The 21,108-nt window shown below is 41.1% G+C and overlaps 1 protein-coding gene across 1 annotated transcript in view; it reads left to right on the plus strand.

Annotated features, from left to right (window-relative positions):
* The first annotated feature begins 2,962 nt into the window (after window positions 1-2,962).
* Window positions 2,963-21,108, plus strand: part of GOLGA5 (golgin A5) — a 34,638-nt gene continuing 16,492 nt past the window's right edge. The window contains exons 1-6 of the mRNA XM_087856194.1: window positions 2,963-3,215; window positions 5,348-5,921; window positions 13,546-13,773; window positions 15,338-15,557; window positions 16,240-16,363; window positions 19,473-19,676. Of these exons, the coding sequence (XP_087712320.1) occupies window positions 5,378-5,921; window positions 13,546-13,773; window positions 15,338-15,557; window positions 16,240-16,363; window positions 19,473-19,676 (1,320 nt within the window). The 5' untranslated portion in view covers window positions 2,963-3,215; window positions 5,348-5,377. The remainder of the gene's footprint in view (window positions 3,216-5,347; window positions 5,922-13,545; window positions 13,774-15,337; window positions 15,558-16,239; window positions 16,364-19,472; window positions 19,677-21,108) is intronic.

Raw genomic sequence — 21,108 nt, forward strand, 5'->3', positions numbered from 1 at the left:
TCCGGCAGCAAAGCTGCTAGTTTCCCAGCTTCCCCAGCCCTGGTAGAACAATCTCCATGGAACTGGAGGTGGAGACTGGGAATTGCTCTGAGCTAAAATGTCAGACACTCTCACTGTTCCTACCCAAAGTTTAGTAGCTATTCTTGAATAAATGCTCCTTAATTTGTGTTATGCCTGGGATTGATTTCCAGGGAGTCGAAATGGTTTTTTATCACAATTTTGTCCAGCTTCGTCGTTGCTGTTTGGGGAGAGGATTTGTTTGAGTTCCTCACTCTGCCATTCCAAAAGTCACAATATAGCCCTGTTTGTTTAAAATTTTATTCTTTTTTTAAAAAAAGATTTTATTTATTTATTTGTCAGATTGAGAGAGAAAGAGCACAAGTAGGGGGAGCAGCAGGCAGAGGGAAGAAGCAGGCTCCCCGCTGAGCAGGGAGCTTGATAAGGGACTCAATCCCAGGACCCCAGGGTTCATGACCTGAGCCGAAGGCAGACACTTAACCGACTGAGGCACCCAGGCATCCCTAAAATTCTATTCTTAAGCTCTATTCAAAGTTATCCTCCCTGGCCCCTGGAGCAAACTAGCTTGGTTGCACTGGAGACTTAGAGCAGAGCCTGGGGTCTCCATCTGGTCCTCACATGCCTTCTCTCCTCTCTTTTTCAAGGAGTTAGCTCCTCTGGTGGCATGAGGACAGGGAGGAAGGGAAAAGAAAAGAGCACATTTTCTTACCTACTGGACAGGGTTGTAACCTCTTTCTGTTGGTTGTACTGTTTCTCTGGCTAAGCCAGCCTGGCCCCAGTGACTTCTGGGTGGCCGATTTCTATATGCTGACTCTCTTAGGGGGTATATGTGAAAATTCTGGAAACATTCTTTTAGGGGCCTGCCCACTGCTAATCTATTGGACATGCAGATTTGGCTCTGCTTTAACTTCTTTCATCCTCACCCCTTCAGTGGTTAAGAGCATCGTCTCTGTCGCCACACTAACCTGGTTTGAATCCCAGACGTACTACTCACACACTGCATGCCTGTGCAGCTGCACCCTAGCTGACTCTAAGCTAGGGTGGCTGATGGTCTGGTGAGGTCAAAGAAAAGACCCAGAGACAGTGATTGAGACGTCGGTTTCCTGGGGTAACTTACGTACGGGGAGTCCAGGAGCAGCCCACTGGGCAAAGCATCCGCTGCCGGGGTCTACATGCAGCAAGCTTTATATCCTAGCAACTTAACTCAGGAATTATCAGTGGCCCTTCCTCTCTTTGCATGACCAGCGTTTCCGAGGAGATCAAGACCTGCCACCTGGACACTCTTCGTTACAAGGGAGGCACTCTGGGTTGGCCACCCCCAGGGCCCTGACCTTGAACACTGAACAACACATTCTGCTGCACATTGTGCTTGAAAGGAATATAGACAGAGGACAAGATCTCTACATTTTCAAGATAGTGATAAATATGGGCATTCAGGGTGTGCTTGCACAAACTAGCTATCCAGCGGGTACCATACAGTGACCATGGGAAAGTAACTAAACCTCTCTGAGTCTCAGTGTCTTCATCTGTAAAATGGGGTATGTATTAATCATATTTCATTAGGTAAAGCTGTGTAAGCTACAGTCCCAAATCCCAGTGGCATCTAAAAGCAAAGGTTTATTTTTCACTCCTGTGACCTATTAGATGTGGGCTGCTTTGCATCTCTTTTTCCTTCCAGGACCCAGGGGGGTGGGAGCAGCCCTATCTGGACTAGCCATTCTTATGAGAGAGGAAGAAGATCGAGAGACCTGATGGAAATACAGAATGGCTCTTAACACTTTCGTTCAGATGTGGCAGAAGGCCTTCTGTTCCCATTCCACTGGCCAAAGCAAGTCACATGATCAAGCCTGACATCAGCGAGGCTGGAAAGGACACGCCTACAGGAGGCATTGCAATCACCTGGCAACAGGCAGTGATGTATAATCCTTAAAAGGAAGAGCTACTCAATAGGTGGGAACAAGACCACCTATCACAGGATAATAACAGCACCTTCCTTACCATTGTAAGAATGAAATGTGTGATAGTATTCTGCACTTAATAAGGGCTCAAGAACTGTTAGATAGTATTATTATTACTTCCTGCCGCTGCTGAAAGTTTTCACATTTACTAGACTGGGCTAAACCTGAATTGAGAAGAGAAAAAGGAGTTGTAATCACTCCCAATATATAACTAGAGAAAGTAAACACTGAGACACTGAGTCTAAGGGCACAGGCTTTGGAGTAATGTGGAACCCTCATGAAGACACATGATCTTAGACGAGTTTCTCAGCCTCCCTGAGCATTAGTTTCGTCATCCTGAAAATGGGGGATCCCTGGGACTATGTTGTAGGCTTGTCATTAGAGCCAAATTAGCCCAATCCTGTGCACCATAGCAGGAGCTGAGTATTTAATTACTGAATGTGGATTTTAGACTAATGTCAAATATTCAAAGAATTGTATGCATAACATAACTACAGTACTGCTGGATAGAAAGATCCTTTACAGGTCTTTTCCATCTTTTGGGTTTCAGCTCAAATGTCACCTCCTCAGAGAGACCTTTCCTGATCACAGCGTTTAAAGTGTTTCCCTCACCTCTTAAAATTGTCTCCATCACTGGTTTATTTAATATCTGTCTCTGCCACTAGAAAGGAAGCTCCATGAAATCAGGGATCTTGTTTTCTGTATTCCCATCTCCTGCCCTGGGTCCTCGGCATCCTTAACCGTAAAACTGGCAGGCAAAGGAGGAAGAGAGAACGATGAAGGCTGTCTGGTCCACCGGGGTCTCAAGCCCCGCCCAACTCAGGCCTCAAATTCCTTAGGGGCGGGGCACCGCCTCTGTCATCCCGGCGTGCTGCAGCGGGGCCCTGCCCCCTGGTGGGCGTGGCCTACAGTGTTATGCCTGCCGCGTGCAGGCCGTCTCCACGGGAAGAAAGCTACGTCACACGCACCAGGCGGAAGAAGGGCGTGGCCAGGAGTGAGGGCCCCGCAGCCGCCGGCGCCGCCGCCTGAGTCGCCTCCGGGCCGGGCCGCTCAGGCAGCTCGGAAGCCACTCTGTTTTGGGGTCCTCGCCGCCCTTCCACGTCTCCCGGAAGAGTAGCCGGGCCGCGGCGGGGCTGGGACCAGGTTTACTCAGCCGGGCCCTCTCGCCGCCGGCTGCTGAGGTGGGGGGCGGCCCAGGAGGGCGACGAGGCAGCGGTGCAGCCGCTCCAGAGTCCTCAGGTGAGGCGGCAGCGTGAGCCTTATGGGCCGGACGGGTCCGCTTAGGGCGTTAACGGCCTTAGGCTCGGGGCTGGCCTGCCTCCCTTCAGCGGAGACTGTGGTCTCTCCGCTTTTGGGGGGCTGCAGCAGGTGTTGTTTAGTGCCCTCCTCTCTCCTCCCTTCCCCACCCCAGTCTGGTTTGGTCGCACCTCCCGCTCCAGAGGCTCTGCGAGGCGGTGGGGAGCGAAGTGGGGGTCTGTAACTCGCCTACTTGGGATCAACCGATGACAAACTCTCTCGGACCCACCGGCTGACTCCAGCCTCCCTTCCACTGTGTTGACACCTGGCCTTCGAAGCAGGTCCCGCCACTGCTGTCTGCGGACCCCTCCCCATGCCACGCACTGTCACCCTATCTTCCCCGCCGTGTGGGCCATTTCCTGGGGGCAGTGCTTGAGAAATTGCTTGAGGGCATTGTACCTCTGAAGTCCGCTGGAGTTTGTCACTGGGCAAGTGCGCAGGACCCATGTTTGTATTTAAATTGGGTAATCAATATTAAGGCATAGGGTTTTGTTTTAAAGCTCTATTAACTTTAAAATGGGAGGCGAGATATAGGGGATTAGTAAGAGTGATTGCTTTATTAGTAAGGATCGTTTGCCGCCAAATCACCACCAATGTCTACTTGAGAATAACACTTTACATCTGTAGGGAGTTTTATATGTTACAGAGCATTACACCTCCATTTTCATTTGATGACACATAAACTGTGAGATGCACGGACATGTAATCCCATTTTGTAAGGAGCAGGTTTCGAGGGTGAGTTTCTTCTTGAGGTTATTCAGATCCTGAGATGCTAGATGGGAAAGGCAGGGGTTAAGAAAAAGTGGGTTTGGCTGACTTAGATTTGAGTTGCTCAGCTGCCATCTAAACTCTGGGATCTTTCTAAATCTTCTTCCCATTTGTGGAAAAAGGATATTGCTACTGACCACATAATGTGGTTTGAAAATTATGTGTGATAAAGATAGTGAGACAGGAGAAAACCATATAAAACATGAAGCGTTATGAGAGAAAAGCATAGCATATGAACAGAGAATGATACAATGTAATCTAGATGGAGAGAAAGCTGTGTTTTGGAGCTGATGACATTCAAATGGAGACTAAGAACAAGAAAGAGTTAACAATGAAAACATTCCAGGCAAAAGGAACAATGTGCACATTCAGGAAATGGTTGTTGACTTTTTTATATAGTACACTTCTATATCTGTAAGGACTAATTCATCATTCTGATTCATTCTGGCACACCGTAAGTACTCAGGTCTATTTATCAAATAAATGGCTATGCAGTCATTTTTTTAAAAATTCTGAACTTAGCCAACGTGCACAGAGTGGGTACTAAGTATTTAAATTATTGTAGGTGTACTTTACACAGATTATATATGTGGACACCTAAATTATCCATAATAGTGCTGCTTTTTTTTTAAGATTTTATTTATTTATTCGACAGAGACAGAGACAGCCAGCGAGAGAGGGAACACAAGTAGGGGGAGTGGGAGAGGAAGAAGCAGGCTCATAGTGGAGGAGCCTGATGTGGGGCTCGATCCCATAACACCAGGATCACGCCCTGAGGCGAAGGCAGACGCTTAACCACTGTGCCACACAGGCGCCCCGGTAGTGCTGCATTTTAACATGAAGAAGGAGTTAGTATCAATCAGAAGTTTCTTCAAGTTTTAGCACCTTAAAGCAAACTTCAGGGAGTTTTTATTTGGCTGCACTGCAGTTTTGCCGTATTGATGATTTGCTATTCGAATGCTTTTGCTTTGTTAACATTTACCTTTTGTTGAAATAGGAGTTATAACAGTAGTGATAAGTGTAATTATGATGGTAATAGCAACTACTAAAATGTCTACTGTGTGTCAGGCATTTTGCGAAGAGTTTTTTATATATTATTTCATCTTTAAACTGTCCTGTGATGTAAGTACATTTATTTTTCTCATTTTTCTAGATAAAGCTTCTCACTTGGAGTGAAGTAGTTGGCTTGAGGTTTAGTAAGAGGCAGGGTTAGGCTTTCAGTCCAGGACCGTGTGACTCCAGAACCTGGTCTTAACTGCTGTGCTCTGCTGTTAGGCCATACTGATCCCTTTATGTCCTTTTTACAGGTTCTCCAATAGGATTATTCTGCTACCATCATGTCTTGGTTTGCTGATCTTGCTGGAAAGGCAGAAGATCTTTTAAATCGAGTTGATCAAGGGGCTGCAACAGCTCTCAGTAGAAAAGAGAACAGCAGCAACATCACATATAACAAAAATGCTGACTATCCTGAACTTCAGCAAAATGCGGATTTGACTTATCAGACCGGATCTAAAGCTACATATATTTCCTCAGCAGCTGATAACATTAGAAATCAGAAAGCCACTATCTTAGCTGGCACTGCAAATGTAAAAGTAGGATCCAGGACATCAGCGGAGGCTTCCCATCCTGTTGAAAACGCATCTGTTCCTAGGCCTTCCTCCCAGTTCGTTCGAAGAAAAAAGTCAGAACCTGATGATGAGCTGCTGTTTGACTTTCTTAATAGTTCACAGAAGGAGCCTACTGGGAGGGTGGAAATCAAAAAAGAAAGGAGCAAGACACCTGTCCTTCAGAGTTCTCGGACAGCAGGTGTCAGTTCTGTGAACAGCAGCGTAACCGCCGTCAGAACCATTGAGGAAAATCCTTCTGGGAGCCAAAGCGATGGTAGTTAATGGGCCTTCTGTTTCTTTTAGAGTTAAGCAAATTGGATGTGTTATCCTAGTCTAAAACATTCTGGTAGTGTTTCTCATCCTCTGTTTTGTTACCTTTCCCCACTAGTGTAAAGGCAGTCTCTGAAACGTGTGGTATAAACCAGGGAGACAACATGGCATGCCTTTAGTCAGTATACAGTTATAATAGGGACCTTTAAATGCTGTCTGTTGGGTAACTTTACCCAGCCTAGCATCTAAGAAGTTCTGTCCAGAATGATTTTCCAAGATATTTTAAAATACAAAAAGGATAGTTTTGAAATCTGAAAGAAAACATAGTTTTGGATTTGGGACTATCTCATTTCATTTCTTTCTGGGATTATAAAACAGGAGGCTGTACTTCACATATATTCTGGATTGTGAGGATTTTTGTGTGTATAATTTTCTTTCCCTCTTGCATCCATCAGAAGTAAAGCTGAGAGACCTAACTTCAGTCCAAGTTGAAGGGTTGAAGGCATTGACCTGGTAGTGAAGTAACAGTTTAGAATTCTGGTATTCAGTTGGTTAATTTGATATGAAATTACCTCTACGTGTATATCTTCTCAGCCGCAAAAATGAGGTTAACATGGTAATGTGGCTACTTCAAGTACCTACTAACCGTTTTAAAGATTTTATTTATTTGTTTGTTTGTTTATTATTTATTTATTTATTTATCGGAGAGAGAGACAGCATGAGCAGGGGGAGCAGCAGGAAGATGGAGAATCTGGCTCCATGTTGAGCAAGGAGCCTGACTCAGACTCAGTCCTGGGACCCTAGGATCATGACCTGGGCTGAAGGCAACCAACCAACTGAGCCACCCAGGCATCCTCCCATTTTAAAATAGCAACATACTTGATAGGCTCTTGCAGAGATTCTTTATAAAGTTGATTAATGGAAGCTTGTTATTTTCTTAAACGTTACAGCTTCTCCCACAGTCTTGGCTGTTGGTGTATAAAAATCTGTCTTGTATCTTTGAGATAAAGTGGTAAAGAGGCAAATGTATCGGGCATTCGAGACCAGATCATGCAGTAGCTGTTCACTAATTATGTACACACACTCCTAAATTTCTCTCAACAGGGTCTGGTGGGTGAGACCGACATGTAAACGGATAATTTACATATAATTTATTAGTATATAGTATAGTAAGTATAGCGATTGAGATATGGTTAGAGTATCATGGAGACATTAAGGAGAAAGTAACTAATTGTCTAAAGTATTCAGGTAAGGACTCACAGGGGGACTGTAGTTTGAGCTGGGTCTTAAGGAAAGAGTAGAAGTTTTCCAGGTGAAAAAGAAAGGTTGGAGACAGCGTTCGATGCAGAGATTCTTTACAAGTTTAGTGGAGTAACTGTCCTGGGATAAGTGCGTCTGAGATGGATGGCAGTGAAGAAATGAAGCTAGCGAAGAAGGTTGGGGGCTGTTTGTGAGGCCCTTGTATACCTCTGTTTACATATTTAAACCTATTGTTTGTAAACATCATTCTTTCCTAAAGAGTGGTCCCTGAACAACCTGCATTAGAGGTTACTTGTGTGATTAATAAAAATGAATCATTGGGTGCTTCCCCAGACTTCTTGAATCAGGTTTTTCTGGGGACAGAGCCAGGGCATGTGATTTTTTGTTGTTCTCCAGGTGATTGCTATGCCTGTATAAGTTGTAAGTGACATAGCAATGTGATGCTAATAGAGGTCTTTCAAAGACAGTTGACAGTATTTTCTACTTTTACGGAAAACCACTTAGATTTAATTGTAAAGGATGGATCAAAGGAAACCTGGTTGACAGGGAAATGAGTTAGAACCAGTTAATACATGGGAATTATAAAGATTAAGTTTTGTTTCTCTAGGACAAAGTCTCTCAATCTTGGGACTATTGACATTTTGCGTGGAATAAATCTTTGTTGTGTGAGGCTGTCCTGTCCTTTGTAGGGTGTTCAGCAGCATCCCCGGCCTCTTAACCCATTAAATGTCAGTGACATCTCCAGTTGTGACAACCAAAAATGTTTCTCTATGATGCTAAATGTCCCTTGGGGAGCTAAATCGCCCTAGGTTGAGAACCGGTGCCCAAGGATGCCTAGAAATGTCTTTAAATGGAATTGCTGAGTTGTAGGGTGTGACAGTGTTCAAGTACACTGGTGGTTTTCGGAAGAGGTCGTACCAATTTATACTTGACCAACTGTGGTTAACATTCCTTTTGCTCTGCATTCTCGCCAAGGTTGGATATTTTCAGTGACTTTTTATGTTTTGTTAATCGGGTGTGAAAAAGTTTATTGTTATTTTTTACTTTTCTCATTACAAATGAGGTTGAGCATCTTTTCAAATGTTTAACTCTTCAGGTTTCATCTTCTGGAAAGTGCCTGTTCCAAGTCTTTTGGTCAGTTTTTTCCAATGGATCATTTGTCTTTTTCCTTATTGATTCATGGATATTCTTTATATATTCCAGATGGTAACTCTTTCTACACCTCCTCCAGTTTTACCTTGGTTTTCCCCCTGCCTCTCTCTATGGTGTCTCAATAGAGTTCTTAATGTAGATGAATTTATCAGTCTTTCCTTGATGGTATGCTTTCTTGTGTCTTAGAAAATTTTTCTCTATCCTAAGATCATTAGGATATTTTCCTATATTATCTTCTAAAGGTTTTATAGTTTTGCCTTTCATATTTCTATGATTATTTAAAATTTTGGTTTTTTTTTTTTTAAAGATTTTATTTATTTATTTGACAGAGATAGAGACAGCCAGCGAGAGAGGAAACACAAGCAGGGGGAGTGGGAGAGGAAGAAGCAGGCTCATAGCAGAGGAGCCTGATGTGGGGCTCGATCCCAGAACGCCGGGATCACGCCCTGAGCCGAAGGCAGGCGCTTAACCGCTGTGCCACCCAGGCGCCCCTAAAATTTTGGTTTTTTAAATGAACGGTGTGAGGTAGGCATCTAGTTCCATTTTTTCCCATATGGGGAAAAGTCTTTCCACCCCATTTCCCCAACTACCACTGTTCTGATTTTTTTCACCTAGTTTTTGTCCTAAAACTTCATTTAAATGGAGTTGTGTAGTATGTACACTGTCTTATCTTCAGGTAAGGATTCACAGGTGGTCTGTGATTTGAGCTGGGTCTTAACGAATGAGTAGAAGTTTTCCAGGTGAAAAAGAAGAGGGGTTGGAAATCTCTTATCTCAGCATCTAGCATCATTCATTAAAAATACTTCCTTTCCCTATAGTCTGCAATATCACCCCTGGCATATTATCAAGCATCCATCGACACATCGCTGCGTTTCTGGACACTTAATTCTGTTTCATTGGGTTGTCTGTTTTTGTGCCAATGCCACACTATCTTAATTAATGTAGTTTTATAGTGTTTTGATACCCCCTAGAGCAATTTCTCCCACCTTCATTCTTCAAGAATGTTTTGGCTATACTTGGATTTTTTTTATACATCCATATTCATTTTAGAATTTGCTTGCCGAGTTCCGCAAAAATTCTGTTGGTCTTTTTATTGGGAGTCCATTGCTTCTCTACAGACAGTTAGTTGAGTGAGAATCAGCGTCTTTACAATACTGAGGCTTTTCACCCATTATAACATGGTATAATCTCAATTCAGTTTTAAGTGTCTTTCATTAAGATTTTATTGTTTTCTCCATGAAAGTCTTGCATACTTTTTGTCAGATTATATTTTTTGAAACTTATAGATGGTATCTTTTTAAAATTTTTGCTTTCTGTTGCTGATGTATTGGCTTTTGACACACAGCAACCTGCATAGCTCTTAATCCTCATACTTTTCTGTACATTCATTTAGATTTTCAACAATATAGTACCTGTGGATAATGACAGTTTGGTTTCTTAACCCTTTTATCTTTAAAAAAAAATATTTTCCTTGCCTCACTGCATTGGCTTGGACTGAAAACCAATTTTGTATCTTTGTCTTAAAACAGAAGGCTTTGACTGTTTCACCAAATACAATGTTTGTGTTAGGTTTTTGATAGGTACTTTTTATCAGATGAAGAATGTTTCTGTATATATCTAGTTTGAGCGTTTCTGTTGAATTTTAGCAGCATTTTTTCCTGTATGTATGAGATATCATATGATTTTTTATATGATTTTTGTTCGTTAATATGGTATACAAATCACTTGACTTTTTATAACATAAAACCAAACTTAATTTTCAGTTTGCTAGTATTCTGGTTAGGATTTTTGCATTTATTTCATAAGCAAGATTGACCTGTAATATTATTAGGTTTTGGTATTACAGTTATGTTAGCCTTATAAAATGATTTGCAAAGTGCTCCCTCCTTTCCCGTTGTCTTAATTATTTGATGTAAGATTATTTATTCCCTAATTGTTTGCTGAAACTCACTGGTAAAACCATCAGAGTCTGGGCTATTCTTTTTTTTTTTTTTGAAGACTTTATTTATTTGAGAGAGTGTGAACAAGAGAGACACAAGCCGGGGGGTGGGGAGTCAGAGGGAGAGGGACAAGCAGAGTCCCTGCTGAGCAGGGAGCCCAACGTGGGATAGATTCCAGGACGCAGGGATCATGACCCGAACCGAAGGCAAATGCTCAACTGACTGAGCCACCCTGGGGTCCTTGGGGTATTCTTTTTTTTTTTTTTTTTAAGATTTTATTTATTTATTAGACAGAGAGAGACACAGTCAGAGAGGGAACACCAGCAGGGGGAGTGGGAGAGAGAGAAGCAGACTTCCCGCTGAGCAGGGAGCCTGACGCGGGGCTGGATCCCAGGACTCTGGGATCATGACCTGAGCTTAAGGCAGACGCTTAACGACTGAGCCACCCAGGCGCCCCCCCCCCCCCCCACTGGGGGTATTCTTAATGGAAGATTTTAACTATTGATTGCATTGGTTTTCCATTTCCTCTGTTTTTGGTGACTTACATTTTTTCCTAAGAATTTGTCTATTCTGTATACACTTTGGGGGATTATATTTATTTTACTTAATTTCAGGAAAATAATGAAAGTGTCACAGCTGAAACAAACCCAGTTGGACACTAATCATTCATATTAACCCTGCAGAAACCAAAGTTTGATCACAGGTATTACCAGAAAAATATCAATATCTGGCACTGTGCTAAATTCCTTTTTTTCAATTAGTGTTAATGAAGTATAATTGACAGATAATAAATTATACATACTTAAGTATACAATTTGGTAGGTTTCAACATAGTATACATTTAAAAAAATTATTGGCATAATGTTTATGATATGTCCCTCAGAAGACCATTTTGATTCTAGCAAGTTTCTTTTCTATTTTGTTAAATTCTGGTTTGTATTGTTAATTTCTGCTTTGGGGTTTATTCTGCTGTTTTTATAGCCTTTAAAGTGGATGGAAAACTCATTAATTTTCTTCCTTTCATTTTTAATGTAAATATTAAAGACTATAGTTGTCCTTCTAAATACTACTTTAGATGTATCCCACAAGTTTGGATATATACTTTATTTCTTTTGAAAAGTTTTTGTTTTGGAAATTTCAAACATATCAAAGTAGATTTTGGTGACTCCCTCAAATATTACCTATTGTCTGGCTATATTAATCAACACAGCCATTCTTGTTTTATTTATACCTCCCATTTTCCATCCCTCCTTTACCTCTGCCCTCCACAGAATTATTTTGCAGCAGATCACAGATCTCATATTGTTTCTTCTAGAAATACTTCATCTTACTACCCTAAAAAATGCAAGCTTTATTTTTTTTTAAGATTTTATTTATTTATTTGAGAGACAGGGAGAGTACAAGCAGGGGGGACGGGCAGAGGGAGAGGGACTAGCAGACTCCCTGCTAAGCAGGGAGCCCAAGCTTGATCCCAGGACCCTAAGATCATGACCTGAGCTGAAGTCAGATGCTTAGCCAACTGAGCCACCCAGCCGCCCCACAATGCAAGCTTTAGAAACAAGCATCCACACCATCATCACCTTAAAAATGTAGTAATTCCTTAGTATCATCTAGTGCCTAGTCATTATTCAAATTTCCATTTCTCATAATTTGTTCTGTATGTTGAAATGCACAAATCTTAGCTATGCAGATAAATGGCTATACCTATGTAACCCACACTTTTATGAAAACACTTCTTTGCCCCTTTCCCTAGTGTCCCTTTCCAGTTAATCTTTCCATCCCATTTCCCCAACTACCACTGCTCTGATTTTTTCACCTTAATTTTGTCCTAAAAATTCATATATATATATATATATATATATATATATATATATATATATATATGTCCTAAAAATTCATAATGGAATCTTGTATTATGTACGCTCTCTTATCGGACTTCTTTTACTCACCATGTTAGTGAGATCATCCATGTTATTGGGTATATCAATAGTTTGTTCTTTTTTATTTTGTAGTATTCTACTGGAGATATACCACGATTCATCCATTCTCTTTTATGGACAATGGATTATTCCCAGTTTTGGGTTATTGTGAATAAAGCTGCTATGAACATTTTTGTACTTGTCTATTTTTGGGAAAATGTTTTCATTTCTCTTGGAAATGAAACCCTGGGAGGGGAGTCACTGGACAAAATGGTAGGTGCATACTTAATTTCATAAGAAACTGCGAAACCTTTTCCCACAGTGGTTATACCATTTTGTACTCCCACCAATAATCTTTGAGAGTTCTGGCTGCTGCACGTCTTTGTCAGCATTTGGTGTTGTCCTTTTAATTTCAGCCATTCTAGCAGGTGTGTATTCGTTCTCATTGTGGTTTTAATTTGCATTTCCTTGATCACTGAAGATGTTGTGAACTTTCATAAGATTATTGATCATTTGTTTATCTTCCTTTGCGAAGTGTCAACTCTTTTGCCCATATAGTTACTTAGTCCATTTTATCATTTAGATACAGTTCACTTTTTAGCACATACTTAATTTTTTTTGGAGTAAGTAAAAAATGCATTTGGGCGGGCACCTGGGTGGCTCAGTTGGTTAAGTGACTGCCTTTGGCTTAGGTCCGGCTCTCTGCTCAGCAGGAGCCTGCTTCTCCCTTTCCCTCTGCCTGCTGCTCCCCCCGTTTGTGCATTCTCTCTCTCTCGCTCTCTCTGCCAAATAAATAAAATCTTCTTAAAAATGCATTTGGATCACATTTAGTCCAAAAACAAGATGAATCTGAATTTATGAGTCTCTCTTTGTGTAAGGCATTTTAGATTCCAGTTTGGTATGTAACAAATGGCTCTGACCTATTATTACTCTCTTTGCCTTGAAACCCACTGCTGTTCTTTTGTGCCTTTCTAGTATTTTCACTGTTGAGACTTTCCTCTTTTTTTAAGAAAATGTTTTGGAGACAAAGGAAGACTGAAACCCTTTTTCCTAATCCCAACCACTTAAATTATATCTTGATTTTCTTCTTTCCAGAACAGTATTCTTGTGTCTGTTCTTTATCACCATTCATTCAGTATATCCAAATTTTGAGATCCTTAGAGATCTAGAGCCTCCATGTAGGAGAATGAAATTTCATCAGAAGGTAATCTATTGAGAATTTAAGTTTACTTTTTAATGATACTTGAGCGATAGCAGTCAACTTGAGCCAAAAGGCCTTCTACCAAAGTAAGCTACTAATGTGTATGTAGTGAGTGTTCCACTGTAACAAAAATGTATTCTTTTTTTTGTTTTACAGTAACCTCTAATAATTCAGATTCTGGCCATGAGGTTCAAGAGGATTCTGCAAAGGAAAATGTATCATCGAGTGCTGCCTGCACTGACCACAACCCAACACCTCCTCACGATGGCAAATCACATGAACTGTCTAATCTTCGACTGGAGAATCAGCTGTTGAGGAATGAAGTTCAGTCTTTAAATCAAGAAATGGCCTCATTACTTCAGAGATCCAAGGAAACTCAAGAAGGTAGAGCCTTATTTAAATTGTGGAGGATTAGGAATTTAACATTTCAGAAATAAACTGAAAACTTGATTACATCGAAACTTAGAAATATTTCACATGAGACTTACAGAATCATGTTTTCATAGAAGTATAAGGCCCAGATTTAGAAGTAGAACCAGTCATCCTCCTACCAATCTGAAACAGAACATTGCCTTTGTTTGGTCATTCCTTAGGAGTCATGAAATTTAAGAACTGAGAACATTAGTAATTATCTGGTTCGTTTGATCTCTTCAGAACCTTCAGGGGGAACTGTTGACGAACCGAAGGTGGGATTAGATGAAGGAGTGGATACCAGCAGACAAGGTGACAGTATTGTACTGCTCCAGGGGATGTAAAGTGAACATGGAATTCAGTTTGAATAATACCTTCTTGGGGCGCCTGGGTGGCACAGTCGTTAAGCGTCTGCCTTCGGCTCAGGGCGTGATCCCGGCGTTCCGGGATCGAGCCCACCATCAGGCTCCTCCGCTGGGAGCCTGCTTCTTCCTCTCCCACTCCCCCTGCTTGTGTTCTCTCTCGCTGGCTGTCTGTCTCTGTCAAATAGATAAAAATAAAATCTTTTTTAAAAAAAATAATACCTTCTAGAAATATGCACTGAAGTGGCCCTAGAGTAGAAAACTCTGGGATTCCTCAGAAATGGGTAATTTAAAAGTAAATAATCTCATGAAAAAGGTGATGGGGGCAGAATACGTTAGTCTTAATGTAAGTGTGGCTGAGGGAAGACAAAAGGGAGAAGAGAAGAAGTCTCTGCCTTGGTTCCTGGCAGTGATTAGAAAGGAGTGCGGGGACAGTGGGAGAAGTTTTGCCAAGACATGGATGGAGGCCCAGAAGAGTGAAAGAGGAAGAAAGTTTAGGGCTTGTTGGACTGACTTCAGAAAAAGCTTCACTTTACCAGACTGACCAAGACCTAGAAATAGAGCTTTTCCTGAGACCCTGTAGAGTTTGCTTCAATATTAAAAAAAATTTTTTTTTTTGCCTGCAAACTGCTATTATAGATATGTGAGGGTGTGGAAATCCGTACTGCATTGCTCTTTCTGCACCAATGTCCTAGATTTAAAAAAATAGCATCTTTTTGCTACAGTAATCAAGAGAAACAGATTCTTTCCTGTGTTTATTTTCAGGTTTTGATTTTGTTTGTTTTGGTCTTACTGGGGTGTACGCCAGCTACCCTTGATTTGTATTTGCATTCTTCCTGTCTCTAGCAGAACTCGGCAAATCCACTGACGGTCTAGTGCTCTGCACTCTGATGTATAGTGGTTTGGGCTCCCAAATGCCTTATGATATGTCTCAAAAAAATTTTTTTTTGTAGAAAAGCAGCTAGAATCATGCCCTTTCCAACCTATTAACTGTGATGTAGCTGTGAATGTTGGCCTTGATAAGTGGGAATCCCATTTAAAGCAAATAATTTGAAGATATTTGTAAGCTCTTAATTTTGGCAGTAAGTACTACAGGGACGCAGGGGAGAGTCTGTGTGCTCTGAGAAAAATGTGTCTGCTTGAAGACAGAAATCTCTCACTTTTTTTTTTTTAAGAATTAAACAAAGCAAGAGCAAGAGTTGAAAAGTGGAATGTTGACCATTCAAAGAGTGATCGAATAACTCGAGAACTTCGAGCCCAAGTAGATGACCTGACTGAAGCAGTGGCTGCCAAGGACTCGCAGCTGGCTGTGCTGAAAGTGAGGCTGCAGGAGGCCGACCAGCTCCTGACCACACGCACCGAAGCCCTGGAAGCCTTGCAGACTGAAAAATCACGGTAGCTCGTTCTAGTAATAATGACAAAGGGAGCTAGGAAGATTCTTTCCCACACAAGTAATGATAAACACGTTAGTGTATACTACTTTATGAAAAAAAAAAGCTTTTGAAATTTAGAGAGGGAAATCTTATCTTTCAGTACTGTTGTGAATGTGTGCGATTAAAGTTGATTTATTATTTGAATCTTGAGATGCATTGTTAGCGAATTCCAAATTTAAAAATATCTGAAGAATATAGTGTCATTAATTTTTTGGCATATAACGATATGTGGTGTGTGCTTTTATTTGGATGCCTAACAATACAGGTTACATTCCATTAAAAAGCAAAAAGATTTCTTTAAGAATATTTTAGTCAAACCATCTTTAAAAAAATTTTTTTTTTATTTTAGAGAGAGGAGGGTAGGGGAAAGGGCAGAGGGAGAGGGAGAGAGAGAGAGAGAGAGAATCTCAAGCAGACTGTGCTGAACGTGGAGCCCAACACAGGGGTCGATATCACGACCCTGAGATGATCCTGAGATCACGACCTGAGCCAAAACCGGGAGTCAGACGCCTAACTCCACTCCACCTAGGGACCCCAGTCAAGTCATGTCTTTTTTACTATCAGCCTGATGCTTTAAAATTACTCCACCTTCTCATCTGTACACTGTGGAAGTAAGTCCTTTGAAGTGGTGTCTTTTCTTTTAGAATAATGCAGGATCACAGCGAAGGTAGCAGCCTGCAGAACCAAGCTCTGCAAACTCTTCAGGAGAGACTGCGTGAGGCGGACGCCGCCCGGAAGAGAGAGCAGGAGAGCTGTAAGCAAATGCAGGTTAGAAAGGAGGGATGCCTTTATGCGGTTTTATCACACATTTTCTCTTTAATAAAATTCTGCAGTGCGGTTCAGAAAAATCTGTTTCTGTGACAAAAACCAAGTATTTGAAAATGTAACTTGATTCTTGCTAAATTTACTTACTCTTGTGTATTGGAATACAATTAGACTTCAACATCCCCTATGATCAACAAGGCATTGGCAGGAAATGTGGGGACTTTTCTTCTGAGATGGTATTTGAAGCGATGCTGCACAGGTCGGACAATGGTCCCAGAGAGGAGGGGTGATACACTCTCTTTAGAGAAACCTCTGTCAATAATAAAAGGGGAGCAGCCCCTCAGCACCTCTCTAAAAAAAGAATAGAATTAAAATAGTTAATATTCAGTAGAGATAGATTTTTTTCATTTAATTTTGTTGTGCGACCAACATTACCATTATTTGATGAAAAGCTGATTTGGGGCCTCTTTTTTAAAACTAGATGGTGCTGAGAAACTTTTGAATAAAACACTTTGCCAAGTGAGGGAAAAAACTGATGTGGGGCATCTTGTTTATTTTTTCACTTAAGCTTTTTCTGATTCCAGTTCAAACGGATACATTTATTTCCAAAGAAAATTGTACATAATACATAGAGTTTTACTCTTAAATGAATTTTTTTGCATCTAGTTCAGTGATTGTCAACCCAGCCTATACATTAGAATCACTTGTGTAGCTTTTTACATTTTCTGATGCCAGGTCTCTACTCCCAGGGAGTCTGATCCCACGGTGTGAGGTAGGGAATAAGCAGCGGTGTTTGAGTTTTATAAGATTCACAGGTGTGTCTATTGGCCAGTGAGGTTGAGAACCACTGGTTCAGACTATATTTTCAACAGGTGAAAATAGTTCAGCCCTGAAAGTAACTATCAGCTAGTGTGGGCTTTTTGAGAATCTTATGAATGTGTTTTATTTAACACAGTATATCCGAAGTACTATCATTTCAGAGCACCTGAGTAGCTCAGTCGGTTAAGCATCTGACTCCTGATCTCAGCTTAAGTCTTGATCTTAGGGTTGTGAGTTCAAGGACCACATTGGGCTCCATGCTAAGCATGGAGCCTACTTAAAAACAACAACAAAAATCAAAGTACTATCATTTCAATGTATAGTTAATACTAAAAATCATTAATGAGATATTTTACATTCTCTTTTGCAAACTGGCTCTTTAAAATATGGTATATTTTATACTTAATTCAGTCAAATTTTCTTATGTAATACTTGATCTATATTTAGATCTCATGAAATTTAGAGGTGAAAAAATAATTCATATGCCCAGTTGTTCTAAACATACTCAGAAGTTTCCCGCTAACAGTTACTCAGAAAGTTAGGCATAGAGTTACCATATGGCCTAGCAGTTCTGTCCTAGATGTATACCCACGAGAATTGAAAATACTTGGCCACACAGAAAATTGTACGCAAACGTTCATAGCAGCATTATTCACAATAGGCTCAAACTGGGAATAATACAAATATCCATTCGTTGCTGAATGGATAAACAAGGTGTGGCATATGCATTCAGCCATAAAAAGGAATGAAGTACTGATTCATGCTGCAACATGGATGAACCTGTAAGACGTTATGCTAAGTGAAAGAAGGCAGACACCAAAGGCCACGTATTGTATGATTTCACTTACATGAAATGTCCAGAATAGTCATATCTATAGAGAAAGTAGATTGATCCTTGCCAGGGGCTGGGAGGAAGGGAGAAGGATCTCCCTTTGGGGTGAAAATGTACTGATATTAGGGTAGTGGTAATGGTTGTACAGCTAACTCTGTGAATACACTGAAAACCACTGAATTGTGCACCATAAAAAGGTGAGTTCTATGGTATGTGAATTATATCCCAATGAATCTATTATTAATTAAGTATTTTTATGTTTAATTAAAGTTAGTTAACAGAAAAATTAAAGTTAATTAACAGGAAAATTAAAGTTAATTAACAGAAGAATTCAATTCTTAGTCGCAATGGGCACATTTCACATGCTTAGTAGACATTAGCATAGTCCTCTTGCTCTTTTTATTCAAAACAGGAGTTAGTATTAGGTCAGAGGTTTGTGGCTTTAGTTATTGGTGTGTGAACTATAAATGCTTTCGGACTTCTGCCTTACCTTCTGAGTGTTTTGGTGATGGGAACTTTTGAGCATAAAAGTAAAATATAAATAATTCTCAGCACTAGATAGGCTAGTGGTACACATGTGATTTTTCTAGAATGGGCTTTGAAAGTTTCTTAAGCTAACAAATTATATTGAATAGTTTATTAGAAAATGTGAAATAAAAGGAAAACGTTAGCTGTGCTATTTAAAAAGATGTAGCTGTTTGCTTATCTCTTTGGTTTGCTTTTTTTTTTTTTTAAGATTCTTTTTATTTATTTGAGAGACTTAAGCAGACTGTGCGCTGAGCTTGGGGCTTGAACTCATGACCCTGAGATTGTGACTTGAGCTGAAACCAAGAGTCGGACGCTTAACCAACTGAGCCACCCAGGTGCCCCTTCATTTGCTTTCTGATAGACTTCCTGTTTTATTCATTGATCAGCTAGTATCAGGCTGACCAGATTCACCTTGGAAATTTCTTAAACAGATTTCCATTTCTAAGCGTAGTCTTGGAAATTCCAATTCAGGAAGCCTGCAGAAGGCTTTGGGTGGCTGTATTTGTTTAAAACTCCTTAATTGGGGCACCTGGGTGGCTCAGTCGGTGAAGTGTCTGCCTTTGGCTCAGGTCATGATCCCAGGGTCCTGGGATTGAGCCCCACGTTGGGCTCCCTGCTCAGCGGGGAGTCTGCTTCTCCCTCTCCCTTTCCCTCTGTGCTCTCGCTCTCTCAAAATAAACAAGTAAAATCTTTTAAAAAAATAAAAAATAATAAAACTCCATAATTGATTCCGCTGCATTGCCATATTTGGGAGCCAACAACCTTAGAGTCCCTATTCTTCAGTTCCTAACAAATGAGGTGGTGTTTTTTTTAACCTCCCTGTTATGTTGTTGGGCTGAGCTAAAAAAAAAATCCCATAAGACATCTGATTGGATGGTCGTAAAATATATTTCAGTGAAAATGATATAAAGTTGATATAAAAATTTGTCACAGAGCGAGTTTGCCGCACGCCTTAATAAAATGGAAGTGGAACGTCAGAGTTTGGCAGAAGCGGTTACTCTGGCAGAAAGAAAGTACTCGGAGGAGAAGAAGAGAGTTGATGAACTACAGCAGCAGGTCAAAGTGTACAAGTCCAGCTTGGAGTCCTCGAAGCAGGAATTCATTGACTACAAGCAGAAAGCTACTAGAATACTCCAAGTAAGCATGAAATGGCTTTTGGATGTTAACGATTTCCCAAGTGGGAGACACTTTTCGACTCCATATAGATCTGCGAGAGGATTTGTTCGTGTCCGGCTGGGTTGGCTCACTTCAGGTGCCTTCCTCTACTTAGAGGTATTACAGAAGGCTGAAATGTCCCTTGTTCCTGCCGCTTTCGTTTCTTTTTATTTAAAAGTCCTTCTGCCACAGCCCAGCTCAGGTCTTCACCTGTCCCCTTAAACATGGCAGTATTGACATTGCTGTAAAGCAGCCACTTTATTCTTCCTGGCTGATCCTCCGTTGAGTGTTTCAGAGCAGCTGGTCTCAGCCTCAGCCATCTTCCGCTGTGTCATCTCATGTAGTCTTCGGCTTCTCTGTCCTTTGCCTCCTGAGGGAAAGGTATCCTCTTATCTTTCCCTGGGAGGGTTTGTCAGCCTGGGTGCTGGTTCCTCTTCCGCTATATGTAAGCTCTTCCTCCTGAGTCTGTCCTCTCCCTTTATTTCTTCCTCTCTGCAGCCTTTTTCCGGCTCAGCTTACTCAACTCCTATGGTTGCTTGGTGGAAAATCAAAGACTAGATCTTGGAACTCCTGCCTAAGGAAAAAACATCCTTTGTCTTTTTTGACCACTTGGATCCATTTCCTGTTCTTTCTTTCAATATCAGCCTTATTAGAATTATTGTAAATATGCCGTCTTTATTTTAGAGCTGTTAATTCTAACTCCTTCATATCATTTCTGTCCCTGATACATTTCTGAAATTGTCTTCCCAGACATCTTTAATGACCTGAATGCGTATTTTCTTCCTTTTCTTAATTTCCATCCACTTTGATTTGGGTAGGGCGTCGGACACTGTTGGTCCTCCTACCTTAAACTCCTGCCTCCGGTGCCACTCGAGCTGCCCTCTCGCACTGCTCCAGAGTGTCCAGAGACAAAGAGTCCTCTCAGCTTCAGTCCCAAGCCCTCTCTCACTCCTTACCTGGCGTTATCATTTATTCACTCTGCTTCTGTCTGTCACCTTGGTGTGACTTCAGCGTGTCTCCAAGCCTCACTTCCTGACCCCCGTTTCTAAGTGCCTGCCAGGCTTCTCTACATGGAATGCCCCATCCCCCCACACCAGCTTCTCCTTCATTTTCCGGTTTCGGTAAATATTATACCTTCTTCCCAGGCAATACAGCTTGAACCACGATGACGTTTTGACTCTACCTTTTTCCTTTATCTCCAGCCTCCTGTTGCGTATGAGCACCATTTTGAGTCCCCTTTCATGAGACAGCATATCCATGTCCTCTAAACTGTTCTTTCTGTGTCACTCTAATTTATTTTGCTGTGTCACTCTAATTTATTATTGAGCACCTAACTATTCACGAGGCATTATGTTAGATGCTGGGGGTGTGTTTTCTTTCTGAAAAGAGAGTTCAGTTAGCAGGACACTGAGGT

Source organism: Ursus americanus, chromosome 26 (genome assembly GCF_024610735.1).
Source record: "Ursus americanus isolate L20-20 chromosome 26, mUrsAme1.1.p, whole genome shotgun sequence".
Taxonomy (NCBI): domain Eukaryota; kingdom Metazoa; phylum Chordata; class Mammalia; order Carnivora; family Ursidae; genus Ursus; species Ursus americanus.